At 51.0% G+C, this 13983-nt stretch overlaps 2 protein-coding genes across 2 annotated transcripts; one reads left to right on the forward strand and one right to left on the reverse strand.

Moving 5' to 3' along the window:
* Window positions 1–6158: 6158 nt before the first annotated feature.
* MIND_00181700 (FAD-binding domain-containing protein) lies at window positions 6159–8379 on the reverse strand (the record flags this gene model as incomplete). The annotated part of the gene is made up of 9 exons (XM_037358731.1): window positions 6159–6198; window positions 6249–6342; window positions 6395–6955; window positions 7004–7079; window positions 7125–7389; window positions 7443–7452; window positions 7502–7647; window positions 7695–8335; window positions 8374–8379. The coding sequence occupies 9 exons, from the start codon at window positions 8377–8379 to the stop codon at window positions 6159–6161; spliced, it is 1839 nt and encodes a 612-aa protein (XP_037223826.1).
* A 4395-nt stretch (window positions 8380–12774) lies between these two features.
* Window positions 12775–13617, forward strand: MIND_00181800 (uncharacterized protein; the record flags this gene model as incomplete). Its single annotated transcript, XM_037358732.1, has 4 exons — window positions 12775–13036; window positions 13085–13383; window positions 13435–13485; window positions 13537–13617. 4 exons carry the CDS (start codon window positions 12775–12777, stop codon window positions 13615–13617), a joined length of 693 nt encoding a protein of 230 aa, XP_037223827.1.
* Between the last annotated feature and the right edge of the window lie 366 nt (window positions 13618–13983).

The following is a 13983-nucleotide window of genomic DNA, read 5'->3' on the forward strand; positions in this document are numbered from 1 at the left end:
ATGTGGATCGGATGAAGCGAGTTTTCAGCGTGTGAGTCAGCCAATTGGTCATCCCCGCCGATCCTGATCGCGGCGACAGGCCCCGGGTCAAACACGGCCAAACATCGGCGGGAGCGCAAGTACCCGGGGGCGTCCTGGCTTTTCGCGGTGATACACTGGTGGCACCACCTATCCAGCGGTGGTGGTACTAGCATGATATCAGAGCCCACAAACAACACCGCCTTACATTTAGGACCACCAACCATTTCCGTGTGCAAACAGCTCTACAGTGTACACGGTTATACTTCACCGTTTTAGAAAATGCCATCGTTCAGTTAAATAACCTGATAAACCCAAGTATGTGCCATAAAAATTGCTATTCACTTTACATGATTGTACTACCATTTTTAACCGTTTTTAAATATGTTTATTCAATGCTTTTGCACCACTTTCCATTGAGTTTGCCTGCCGGTGCAAATGAAAACTAGGCAGGCCTACCCGCGCGGGTACGGGTATAGATTGCAAATTTCTAACCCACCGACCCATGGGTGTGTGACCCATGGGTAAATCAGATATGATATGACCACCTGTTTAGCCCACAACACACTGTATGTTATCAGTGGCAACGACGTAGGTTGCCACTGATAAGCCCCAGTGTTATCAGCAATTCCCCAAGTGGCGAATAATTGTTGGTGAAGGGGGTGAATAATTGTGAAGTCCAAGGCAAATTTTTCGCTAAGTCCAGCATGTAGGGGTGAATAAAGGTGAATAATACGACATAGGCCATTTGCACTAAGTCTCCCGGAGTCACACTATGTGACATGTGACACAACAACCCAAAAAGGAACTTTTGTCAATAGATAGTAGAGCTGGTAGTTTTAGTGACTATGTAATATGGTTGTATACTGCAACATAGAGTGATACATGACAAATTTCCAAAAAAAGAATTTTTTGCTATTGGACAGCGCAGTCATCAGAGAATGTCACAGATCGTCACAAAACCAAAGTTGTATATTTTGTCTATATGGACAACTTTCATTAAGTAACCTATAGTGACAGCTCAATGGTGGTGTCTGGACTAGTCAATCACCAGCTGAGATATAACTGATAACCCTCTATCTCTATAACTAAACAGGCCACAGAGCCAATTGAAGTACTACTAGGGATATCTGAATGGTGGGTCAATGTTCCTATTAATAAAATATTATCAGAATATCCATAGTAGCTAATGATTATCCATCAGACATCTTGATCTAGCCATATTTCCACCAGTTGTCTGATTCTTGTACCGTCAAATGGTGAAAATTTCCTTTTTTGGAAAGTTGTCATGCTTATCACTCTGTATTACAGTATATAACAGCACGGCACAGGTACTGAATAGTGGTTATTGACCAAAAGTTCCTTTTTAGGACACTCTGTCACATGTGACAGAGTGGACTTGGTTCCAATAGCCTATGTCATATTATTCACCTTTATTCACCCCTACATGCTGGACTTAGCGAAAAATTTGCCTTGGACTTCACAATTATTCACCCCCTTCACCAACAATTATTCGCCACTTGGGGAATTGCTGATAAGACTGGGGCTTATCAGTGGCAACCTGCGTCGTTGCCACTGATAATGTACAGTGTGTTGTGGGCTAAACAGGTGGATATGACATGTGGAAATCACTCACCGCGTGCAATTGCTGATTCCATCTTGGCTCTTGCTCAAAGTGCCAGCACTTGCTGGGTGCCAAGGCAGAAAATTGACTTGAACTAGGAAGCATATCAGTCATTTGGGGTTAAGAAGTGATAATACTCATGGTGAAATCCATACCCATACCCATGACTACTCATACCCATACCCATGGGTATGGGTATGGTGGCTGTGCAGGTATGAGTATGAGTAAGGCTCTGGATACCCAGGGGTTTACTCACGCCATTGCCTAATGTCATTGAAAACCGAATAGTTGAAGCCCTGCTTACATTGCACCTATGGCCTTGTTTCGGCCTGGCAAATTGAGTACCTTTGATCACATGATTATGTGCCGTGACTGATCATGATGTTATTGTGCACAGACGGCTCTTTATTCAACCCCACATTGCACTCCAAGCATCCTCATAAGGACCTCCTAATAGAAGAGTAATTCCCTTTAGCTTTGTACTGAGCTTACTGACCTATTTCATTCAATTAGGCGGGTCACAGTCACATCAGATTTTTTGGCCGAAATATTTCGGCGGGTCACAGGCCACAGCCAAATCTTTTGGTCCCAAACTGTCCCAATCGGGAAGATTTTCAAATTTTCGGCGCCTGCAGCACGCTGAACTTCCTAATCGGGTAATAGGTCACGCGAAATTGAGCCGCAGATTTCGGCCAAACGGTCACGGGTCACAGGCCCGCTGAATTGATTGAAATGGGTCAGTACTTACTGCTCATAGCAGCCCCACTAATATTGTCTACTCTCCGGGCCTATATTGATGTCGACCCTTTTCTATTTATGCTATATTTATGAAACCTTTGATTATCAGTAATGTGTAACACTCCAATGTAATCCAATATAATACTCAATATATCGGGTTATAAACTAATATATGTCAACCCCTGGGTTCAAGAAACCTTTTTCTTCACCGTTTAAACCTTTTATTTTGGCCCTGGTTGATAAGATAAGACAAGGAGGAGATAAGATGGTAATTGGATTGTCAGATGTCGATGCTGATGTTGATTGACAGTGTGGAGTTGGACAGAAGGGAGCAGGGGATGTCTCTGGTCATCCCTTGCAAAGGCGCGCCTGGGGCAACAGGCGATGGGGAGGGGTGCTGGGAGGTTAGGCGCAGCGCCTGGTCTGCATGGGGTGTCCGACCACCTCCTCTGCAGCCAGGAACCGGGAAGGGGGAGAACCAGAAGAGCGTTGGGGGTGTCCGATCATCTCTAGGCAGAACGTGACTGGGTAGAGGGCGGAAGATGAGACTGATCATCAGTAAAGGATGTAATACTCCAATCCAATCCAATATAATCCTCAATATATTGGGTTACAACGTAATATAATCCATAATATATATATATATATTATCAAAATTTTTGCAGTATACAGGATATAGTGTTCATCTAAAGAGTCATACAGCCAAATTCTCTGAGACTCTTGTTTGCAATATTTTCTGGAACTGTATCTGATCTCACTAAGAGTTCGAATGCTGTTTTAATGCCAGCTTTGAACCAACCCATTTATAATTCCCTCAACTTAATTGATATATTAAATTTCGCTTAGTTAGATCACTGTTGATAGAAATCTATAGGCATATGATAGCACTATGAAGACAACCAAAGTACTAGATCAATCATAAGCCTAGGTGAAACTTCCCGCATGCGACGGTTCGGGTCGGGCCGTCGGGCCCTATACAGCCCGACGGGCCCTCACCACCCTTAGAGCCCTAGGGCTTGACAAGCCCTCATATATTCACAAGCTCAAAGCACTGAGCAACAACACTAATATCCTAGAGAAGGGACATAATCACGGATCGTGCTTTAGTCAGCCATCAAGCCATCATGACCCGCCATCAGGGATCATGATGCGCCGCCGGACGCCCTTGACAGCGGGCCCAATCGGCCCCAGACAACCACAGGGATCAGGAGGGAGCTCCTCACTGTTGCATTGCCAAACACTCCTTAGTGTCGACTTTGGCATGGCTCCTTTCCAGAGGAATGGTCCCTGGGCTCCTAGCGGAGCGACCAGGGACGACCAGAGACATCCCCTGCTCCATTCTGATCGACCCTCAGCGGGCCCGATCGGCCCCTAGCGCCCACAGTATATAAAGACTACAGTATTACTCCTGTACCTTAGGTTTAGCATTGAAGTCTCTTCCTTTGAACCCTACTCCGGCCTGGTCCCCTAGAGCGGGGTTGCTGCGACCATACCCCAGGAAAGGGGTGTCTAGACGACTTCCAACACTCCAGGCTAGCTTGCCTCATTGACCTGAGCCCTTGGTTGGGCTGGACAGCTCAGGCTCTTGTCTCTTATGTTCACCCTTGTCCTAGCCACTTCTTCTTGCTCTCTGGCCTCAAGCTCTGGGTTCCCCTGGTACGGGGCGATGGGAGGGTGCGGGCCCGATCGGGCCCGCATGTCACGCGTCACACCGCGCAGTCACGCGGTGTCTAGGAGCCACAGCGACTCGTTTCTCCAGGAAAGGAGATATGTCGCCCCTTGGACTGGCAACCCTTCTCAAGCGCTCCAGGGGTCTCGGGCCCGCAGCCCCTGCTGCGGGGCGACTCCCCTCGACCCCCCGAACCGTCGGGCGTGACCGCGTTACGTCACGCCCCGCCCGAACGGCTTGTTCAACTGGCCCAGCCTATGCCTTGCCCTGTGTCTTGGGCACCGACTCTACTAGGCAGCACTCTTTGGCTATGGACTCGTTCCCTTCAGCAGGGGTAAGACACTCTAGACGACTACTCGTATCCTGTGACACCGCTGTCACATAACGTGACAGCGGGGCGTCTCGAGTCGCCCCGAGTTGTCCCTACCCTGCTCTCTATTGCAGCAGTGGCACCATCTACGCTGCCTGGTTGCCGACCACCCAGCTATGGGGGTTGAACCATCTTTCCCACACTTGTCAGACTGGCAGGAGACCGTCACGTGGGTCCGGGCCGGCCCCGTTCCTGACACCGCAAGCATTATGTCAAGAACATAGTTAATTATCAGCAAGACATTTATCTCATTACCCAGTTTCCTGCTAATTAGGGAATGGCACGGGTATACCCACGGGTATCCGAGGGCCTACCCGCACCCGTACCCGCACAGCCACAGTACTCATACCCGCGGGTACGGGTATGGGTTTACCCATGGTTTGGGCAGGCAGGGAGGAAGAGACAGCTTGGTTATTGTCCGGAAGGTGGGATAAAAATGCTGCGTGAGAGCAGAGTCGAACGCAGAGTCGAACGCAGAGCATCTTGTATACCACAAGGGAGCAAGGCCAGCTGAGTCATCAAGCCACGGTAAGCCAGCCGCTGACCCGTACCCGTACCCGCGCGGGTAAAACCCGTGTACCCGCGCGGGTATGGCCTACCCGTGCCATTGCCTACTGCTAATCCAATATCTATGTATTGGCTGTTTTACTATTATATTTGACTATTTAAAGCTTTGGTGAACCTTAATATTTTTTTTGCAGCTACAAAACTCTGAGAAGCTATAAGTATTGTTGTTATTATCCTACTGATATGACAGAACTAGACAAGATAGTTAATAACTACCAGGATCATGATATATAAAATAATAATCTAAAACAATATATTATCCACTATATAACAAAAATATATTGGTTATAACTCATATCCAAATAAGATTGCCATGGGGCATATGTGGATAGCAATTAGTTGGAGCCTTGGTAAAGCCTATCATAAATATTCTCTAAGTATGAGTTGACTGAATCAGACTGATAACAGTTTAGAAATATGTTGAAGAAAAAATATTTCAGACTATGACATATCCTTATGAAATAATTTCCCGTTGAAAGTTCAGTGGAGACTGTGGAGTCAACTTGAACTTTAGCTTCAGTCACTGAACTGTCAAATCGAAACTTCAGCTTCTGTGCTCAGTTAGGTTACTATCACTTGGTTCCAATGCTCAGGATGGGCAAAAGCTCTTAGTCTCAGCAAAAACTTAATAACCAATGAAGAGTACTAGTAATATTGTCCCAGAGGACATATCCTTCAAGTTGACTTCTATTTTCCTGCTTCACTTCAGTGTTGACAGTGACACCGTAAGCCGACTTGCCATCCCAACACCTGACCTCGCAACAGACTGACGCACGTCCCGCTCCGACCGTGACATCGCCGTCTCCAAATACATGGCCATGACAGGCCTATTTCATTCGTCTACTCCCAACAGGCCTGCGCGGCCCGCCAGCGCCGCAGCGCCACCACTCCCACCCTCCCGATATCTTGCTGGCCCGCTGTAAATCCACACCGTCGACAGCGCTTGGACCTCGGGCACTGCCCTTCGCCCGTGCGCATTCCGCGATAAGCCACAAACACGGGGACGGCACGCGCGGCCGATAGCCTTATATGGTCACATTCTGATAGCGATACCGATAGATATTACACTCAAAAGCCCGTCGAGCGAGGATGCCCGCCCCTTCCCTCGTCAGCCCCCGCTACCTCGTACAATGGTTTCTAGCTCGCATTTGTTCTTCGTTCTGCCATACGTTCTACAGGCCAAGCGGCCCAGCCTGGTGCGTAACGTTGAATCTACCCCTCTCGTCAGCACCAACGCCGGTCTCCACAGATAAACAGCGCACCTTTCGGGATCATACTTCGCGTATGTCGCCTTCAAGAAGTCGTACTCCGCATACGTCTTGAAAACCTCCTGCTTCACGTCGCACTCGTTCACAACTAGTCCACACGTCAGTTGCCTCAGCTCACGCGGGACGGGCTGGGTACTCACACAGAGGAACGTTCTCAGGCGGCGGACACCGCTCAAACACCCTGTCGATACCCCGCTGAACCGCCTCGCTCACCCCGGTTACCCCCGCCTCGAACTTCTTGCTGTGGTGGATGAGGACATAGGCCTCCCTCCTGTCTTCCCCGAGGCCGTTGATGACATTCCCGCCTTTCTCGCGTCCAAGGGCGAGCTGGTGGCGCGTAATGGGCGTCAACCACAAGCTACTGCTCTTCACCTGATGCTCATCCGTCACGAACTCGCCGCTGAAGTCCTCGAAGGCCGACAATGCGTTCAGAAGCTGCTCGTCCTCGCCCCGGAGCGCGATCGCCCCAAAGTGCTGAACGTGCCCCCGGGCTGAAGCGTCAAACATAGGCGGGTCCGTGCGCGGGACGATGTCCGTCCATGCGTGGGGGCGGATATCGGACATCATCGATTTGATGGCCAAGAAGGAGCCATAAATGTCTTCTGGCAGGGACGTGGACCCGGTATAAAACATGAAGACAAGTGCCATCTGTTTGGGCGGAGCGTCAGGCACGCGCGTAGAGGTGAGCACGACCATCAAAGCTATTTCAAAGTTCAGGCAGCTCAAAGCTTAGAAGAACAGCGGCGCACATGCGTTGGGGTCATTGACCTCCCGCGTATACTTGGCGGTCGCTTTTAAGATGTCGGGCCACGCCGACGCCGGATACTACCCAATATCAGCATCCCGCCAAGAGGTCATTGAGTTACGCACAATATGGAAACCGCCATAAAAGCGCTTGTCGTCGGGAGTCCCTACGTGGACAGCGCGCAGCTCGTAACGGGTGACGATACCGAAACGGTTGGCGCCACCCTTCAGCGCTTTGAACAGATCGGCATACTCGTTGTCTGCTGTGGCTGTTACCAGTCGGCCGTCGACAAGCACAACATCGAGTGCGACGAAGTTGTCAGCGGCGTAGCCCTGTGATGGTGAGAGGAAAGATATGCCGCCGCCGAGAAGAAGACCGGTCCCAACGCCACTTAGAAGAAGAAGTGTAAGTCGAAGAAATGAATGTGTGGGGAGAAAGCTCACGGAACACGACCTGGACAGCATCAGTATTGAAAACAAAGATAGAGAATCGAAGAACGCACCTCCTACAACAGTAACACCCTGCTTCGCAAGCTCGGCAGTCGCGTCGCCCCAATGAATTCCCGGTTCAAGGGTGACCGTGTCGCAATCCGCATCATACGACGCCCGCTGCATATGGGAAAAGTTGATCATCACACCATCTTGGACGCTGTGGCCTCGTGAACAGCGTCAAAAATATCGACCGCAAAAACGCACGTATTCCAGCCCTTGTTCCCGCTGTGACCGCCTGCTTGGACACCGTAGTCTGCGCCAGCAGCATATATGGCTTTCATCGCGGCGACGACATGGTCAGTCGTCCGCGGGAAAACGATGCACATGGGGCGAATCTGCGCGTTGTCGAAATTCCACGCGCCAGCGGTGCCCGCGTCATACTCCGGCCCAGCAGCGACAACAAGACCCGGCTCGAGGGTGGTTTGAAGAGCCTCCAGCGCGCGCAGTGAAGCTGCCCGGCGCGTAGAGTTGGCGCGGCTGGCTGGAGGGAAAGGCGAGAAAGCGGATGTGTTTGGAGTTTCGTGCAATGCAGGCGGGATGTCCAAGCCAGTGGGCTTAGTTGTAGAGGACCCATCGAGGGTGAGGGCGGAGAGGCTGGCGACGAGCGGTGCTTCGACCGACATTGCTTGCGTGTTTGCGGGAGGCGGGAGGCGGGGGGAGGTAAAGAGGGAAGAAGTCAGGAACCAGGCTTGCACCGCCGCGGAAAGGCGGTTAAAGGGCAACGCATAGCTCCATCGAGCGGTGCGCCGATATGCCTGTTCGTCTGTTGTGGCTTGCCAGATGAGAGATCGTTGTGTGGTGGGGAAGACCGCGGGAGGCAGGGAAGGGAACCGGAAGAGAAGGCGCTGTGGTGACACGTCATCAGCGATCGATGATTACCCACTGGCATGACATACTTATTGCCGGACTTCGCCGGCTTGAAACCGCTCGGTGATAATCTGTGCCAACGCCGTGCAGAGGGAGGCAACCTAGTCAGAGGGCTTGCAGAGCGCGCTCTTCACTGGCTCCGTGGAGTCGGGCGGTATTCAATCACGTTGCAACCTCCGTGGGCCACGGCGGCAGGCATTTAATTTTATCATGCTTGATCATCTATCACGCCTTGATCACCCCTCCCGATCCGAATTCCCCATTCCACCTCGTCGATCTTATCCTTTCGCACGGGCGTCTTTTTTCGGTGGCAGCAACAGCGTCTCGGCAGTTCCGTGCATTCACACTCTACGTCGACGCATACCTGTCCCACCGCCCTCGGCCTCGCGCCACCACCGGACATTGCCATAGCCGCCCCTGAACCTGCCGCCCAGAACCATCGACAGCATTAAGCAAAATCCCTCCTGACATCTGTTGCCCCATGGAATCGATTCCCATCGGCGCCTGACCCCGGTACCCATCGTCCGCTGTCTGCAGCTGTCCTACGTCGTGCGTGGCCAAACCCTGATTGTTGGCTCGCCCGTGTTCACAATCGTATCCGCCTTTCCGCATCTTCCACGCTGACGGCAGCACGATTACGGCGCGCCGCCGGCCATTGATCGCGGTCGGCGCAGCAATTACCCGGGTCCCGAGCGAGCGACTTTGGTGGAATAAAGAAGCGATATGTCCGACGAGTCCGCATTGGCATCCATGCTCTCCATGCGGAACGGTTAGTAACTCAGAAGCGCCGCATATAGGGTCGAAGGCGGTCCGGTCCGTCTGCAAGTTGCAAGAACCTCATGAAACTCTGGCGCAGCGCGGGATACCGTTACGCGCGGCACCCGAATGTCAGAAACGCAAGAAGTTACAGAAGCGCCTTTGTCCGACTCCGCCGAGGTCGAGCCTCAATTTCAACGTGCCAACGTGGTTTGCTCGCCTGGTGTGATCATGATTGAGTACCAAATTTCCTGGTCGGAATCAAGGATTAAGCGCCCGCTCGCAAGGTTAAACATCAATCTCCTTGGTCTGACTCATTGCAAATTCATATATGCTTGGACGGCGGCAAGACTTGCTAGTCGAAGTTGAGTTCTGAGAGGCCCGGGTATAATAGCAGTGGGATTCACGGCGTGCGCACGGTCGCCTTCTGGGAGTCGGCGGGACCGGGGTTCGGTATTTTCTTTGTCAGCTCTGAATGAGATTTCAGGAAGCAGGAATCATATCAACTATACGCCATGCATTTCTCATAAGCATCTCAAAGAAGCTGACTGACGTGAATAACAAGCTTTGGGAAGTAATAACCTAAGTACTTGCACCGGCGAACAGACGTCTCTACACAGCGACACTGGCAAGATCCGCGGAGTGTTGTCGTTTATACGTATGACGGTCGGCGGTTAGGTTCAAAGTTCCATGGTGTTCAAAGTTCCACGGTGGTCATTACTTTTATGTTTGTGTTTCTATTTTATATTTTTTATTTTAGTTCACGACCAGAAATGCAATAGTTAGAGCCCTAATTCCATCCGCAGACTCACCCGCGGAAGAACACTGGAGAATTTTTGAATATTTTAATGAAGCCAATACTTGAGTAATGGATCAAAACTAGTGACTTTTATGTTTAGAAAAAAAATCAACTAGATATGAAAGGAATCCAAACACGAGAATGCTTCTCAGATTGGAGCAAAAAAAAAAAAAAGTTGCCTCTGTGGAAAGACAGTGCATTTTTGTTGATAAGTGGTTTTGTTGTATGACAATGTGGGTACCTTTTTTTTCTGGTAAGATTGGAAATCCATTTTTGCCAACAAATAAAGTGACTTATTCCTTTTTGGGTCATTAGTATCTGGATTTGCAAGCTTCCAAGCTCAACTAATTTGGTGCCACTGGCATATTAAGTATGGCCATCAATTTTTTGTGATGGGTGACATACTTTCTAAAACCTACCACCAGCCTGAGGGTAGAAGGTCAAGTTGAATATTTTTTGAACTTGAACCTATTTCCAGTCGTAGTACAATTATTTGCCTAAATTTGATCATCTAAGATAATAACTATAAAACCATTTTTTATTTATTTATTCATGATCTAGATATCCTGGTAAACTGAATAAAAAATAGAAACAGTTATAACTGTGTACAAAAGTTTGTATACAGAAATAGTTGGAGCCCTAAGGTCCAGTGATAGAACTTCATCACACTCAATATAGTAATTACAAATGCAGCAAAACATTGCATATACCTTCTGGGCACAACAGTAGAAAATAACAGTCTGCAACACCCATATATCAAATCAGTGCCTTTGAAAACTTAGCCAAGTTCTGTCTGGTCTTCTGCACATTCTAGACCATCCTTGATGATTCAATTAATTCTGTGGGCCTGTGACCTTTGAGGCGGTTTGGGACCAAACAAATTTGTGGGGACCTGTAATACGAGTATTGAATAGTAAAGTCAACTAAGTATACTTATTCATGTTGTAACATTTTTTGCTCAACTACTGTCAGGGGAACCCCCGCTTCGGCCTCCTTCGGACCCTCCGAACGCATCCGAGGCGCATCCGACCGGTGCCCACTTGGACGCTCCGACCTACCCCGACCATCGTCCACGGCCTCCTTCGCCAGCACAATCACCGATCCGTCAAGATCACCGATCTGTCAAGACCCTCCCAACGATCACCTTGGGACAGAGCCTGCAACACCGCTCAGGCCTTCTGCGGACTACGTCGGCGGTTACGGACGACCAGTATATAGTTGGCACCCTAGCAGGCGGACCCTTAGAGTTTCTTCTCTTTGGATCCTCCCCTGCTAGGTCGGTCCCTCCGTGTATTTCCGTAGCTTTTATTCACGCTTTGGATCCTCGAGGCCCTGCTAAGCTTTCATCGGAGTCTCCAGGGTTGCCCTTACAGCAGAAGAAACTCTCTACAGAATTAACCGGTCAAGATTGCCAGGTTCGGCGCTGATTCAGGCTTGGAGTACGAGTCCGTACCCCCCCTCGTCACCGCCCCTGCCACTTGACCCCTCCTCCTCTGCTCTTGTCGTCTTTATGCCCGCTATGTCTACCGGAGCTGCTCCGGATGCTGACGCACGCATGGACACACTTGAGGCGAAACTAGACAACCTCACCAATATCCTCACCCACCTTGCTTCCCAGGCTTCCGCTGCTGCACCACCTTCGGCATCTCCGAATGCCCCCGACGCGGATGCGTTATTTGGTGACATTACTGTCACCTCAAAACTGGTCTTACGGCCAAACCCCCCGTTTGCGTTTAACAGAGATTGCAAACGCAGCCGCGCCTTCCTATACGTGGTCAAAACCTACGCTCGGCTTGCCCCGGAGGCTTTCGTGGTTAACGGAGAGCCGAGCGAAGAAAAGGCCGTCCGTTACGCCATGTCTTATATGGCAGAGGGACCTGCTCAGCAATGGGCAGAGCGTCATGGGAGTAAAACCCCCTTCCCCTTCCCTCGGTGGAACCTGTTCCTCTCCGAGTTTCGCCTACGGTTTGTTGAGGAGAATGAGCAGGACCTTGCGCTTGCTAAGCTAGAGAGTGCGGGTTATCACATGGGGACGCGGGACGTCTACGGATATACCAATGACTTCGAAGACTTGATGGACCTCGCTGGCTTCGAAGACGCGTTGGTTAAGGTAACCAAGTACCGCCACGGACTTGACCCCTTGATCAACAATGGTATCACGTCCTCGAATGACCCCCCCGACCTCCGTGACTATCTGGGCTGGCGCACTCAGGCTTTCCGACAATTTGAACCCCCCCCTTCAGCCCACCAATTCCGATTCCGGTCCGATTCCAATTCTGATTCCAGTCATTGCATCACCGCCTCCACAGGCACATCACCAGCCTGCCCTGGAGATCCCCCTGGGATCTGGCTTGCAGCATGGCACAGGTATCAGTTGGTGTATCAAGAGTGCAGTATCTAGTTCAGCTCAATGTGTGCAGGTTGGATTTGAACTGACATGCCTGCGCGGCGAGAACGGTAACAAGCAACGGCGCTTCCACATACTTGGATGGTATGGCCGTTCCCCCGCCTTGGAACTACGTCCGCTGCTCTCGGCGCGCCACTAATGCACCCCAGAATCACGATCGAGGCGCCCACCGTCGAAAGACTGAGCCTTGGCAAAAGCAGCGATGTCCGCACACCGGCATCGAGATTCGAGTTGTTGGAAAAATCGACCAGGTGTATGGTCGCCGTGGAAACTCGGATGGAGGGACAGGCGAGCTTGTGATGGAATTGCAAGACAGAGAAGAGTAAGCGCCAAGGCTTTGCGTCACGCCCATGACACATCGAATTTGTCATCACTCAATCCTCCTTCCTTCCTCCGCCCTCCTTCCATGGCCACACTCCCTCCGCCAAGGCTTGGGAGGCCCCCGCGCTTCTCCAATGACTCACAACGATAATTGGCCGCGCTCCGCAGCAGACGTCATCCCTGCGCTAACCGCTCCACACCTGACGCGGACCCTCAAAAAGCCCGCGCAAGCGAGATTACGCACCTTTTCGTTTCCCCCCACCATGTCGCGCCTATCCCTCTTCTTACTTTCGCTTTCTATAGCCTCACAGCCGCTAACGGTCGCTGCATACGCCGCGGTCGTCCACCACCGGAGCAGAGCGAGCAGGGCAGCCAGAATCGTGGGTGCGGTCCTGGGTGCGTCGCGTTTCTTCACACTTTCTAGCCAAGTCTCACATGCCGCAGCCGTTCTCGTTGTCCTCCTCCTCTTTGCCTGCCTCTGCGTCACGCGCCGCCGCCGTGCGCGCCGCCTTAACAACAGCGTCGGCATTCTTGGCGCTGCGGCCCCTGCCAACACGCACAACGGCGGCAAATTCGGCTTCGCGAATCCGTGGAGCAAGCCCTCGCAGGCACACGCGATGGGGCCGAATCCAAACCAGAGCGCGTACCCGCATGGTGGACAACAGTACTCGGGGCAACCGGGCGGGCCGCCGCCGTATTCGCCCGACGCAAACGTGAATGGGAGCCAGGCCGTGTACAGTCCGGTGCGTGTACATTTTTCTCTGACTTCATGCCGCAGCTAATTTCTGAGTTAGCCACCAGGACCCCCACCAACCAACGCGGACACCAAGCCCGGTTACACCGCAGTACGCCACCAGCCGTCTCGTTGATACCACCGTAGTCTGATCTTCTCGCAGCCACCGCCCCAAGCGCACGTCGGGAACGAAACACATCCCAACGCTGGACCAAACAACTTCGTGGGCGGCTTCCGCCCATGAGCAATTCATGTCGCTTTACGAATCCAAACCCACGCGCATCACGAACGATCCGATGCTGTATTATTTACCTACGCTGTATGACCATGGACGCCTGTATCACCTAGTACCTGTAATACCGTGTCGAAAATACGAACGACGCTTCCTATAAATTGAATTCCATCCATGCAACAATGTTTGAATGTAACCAAAGGGCTTATTGACTAAAATGTTACAGTAAAAATGAGCTCCTAAGCAAAGGGGAGATCAGTTCCACTTCTGCTTAAGTGAGGCTAAGGTCATAATTGAGAATTTGAGGCTGGGCTATGGGCAGTATACTGTATCAAAAGTTTTAGTACAACCTCTACCCAAAACAGTGAGAATTTAGGT

Source organism: Mycena indigotica, assembly GCF_014461135.1.
Source record: "Mycena indigotica strain 171206Taipei chromosome Unknown Mind.scaff0002, whole genome shotgun sequence".
Classification (NCBI taxonomy): domain Eukaryota; kingdom Fungi; phylum Basidiomycota; class Agaricomycetes; order Agaricales; family Mycenaceae; genus Mycena; species Mycena indigotica.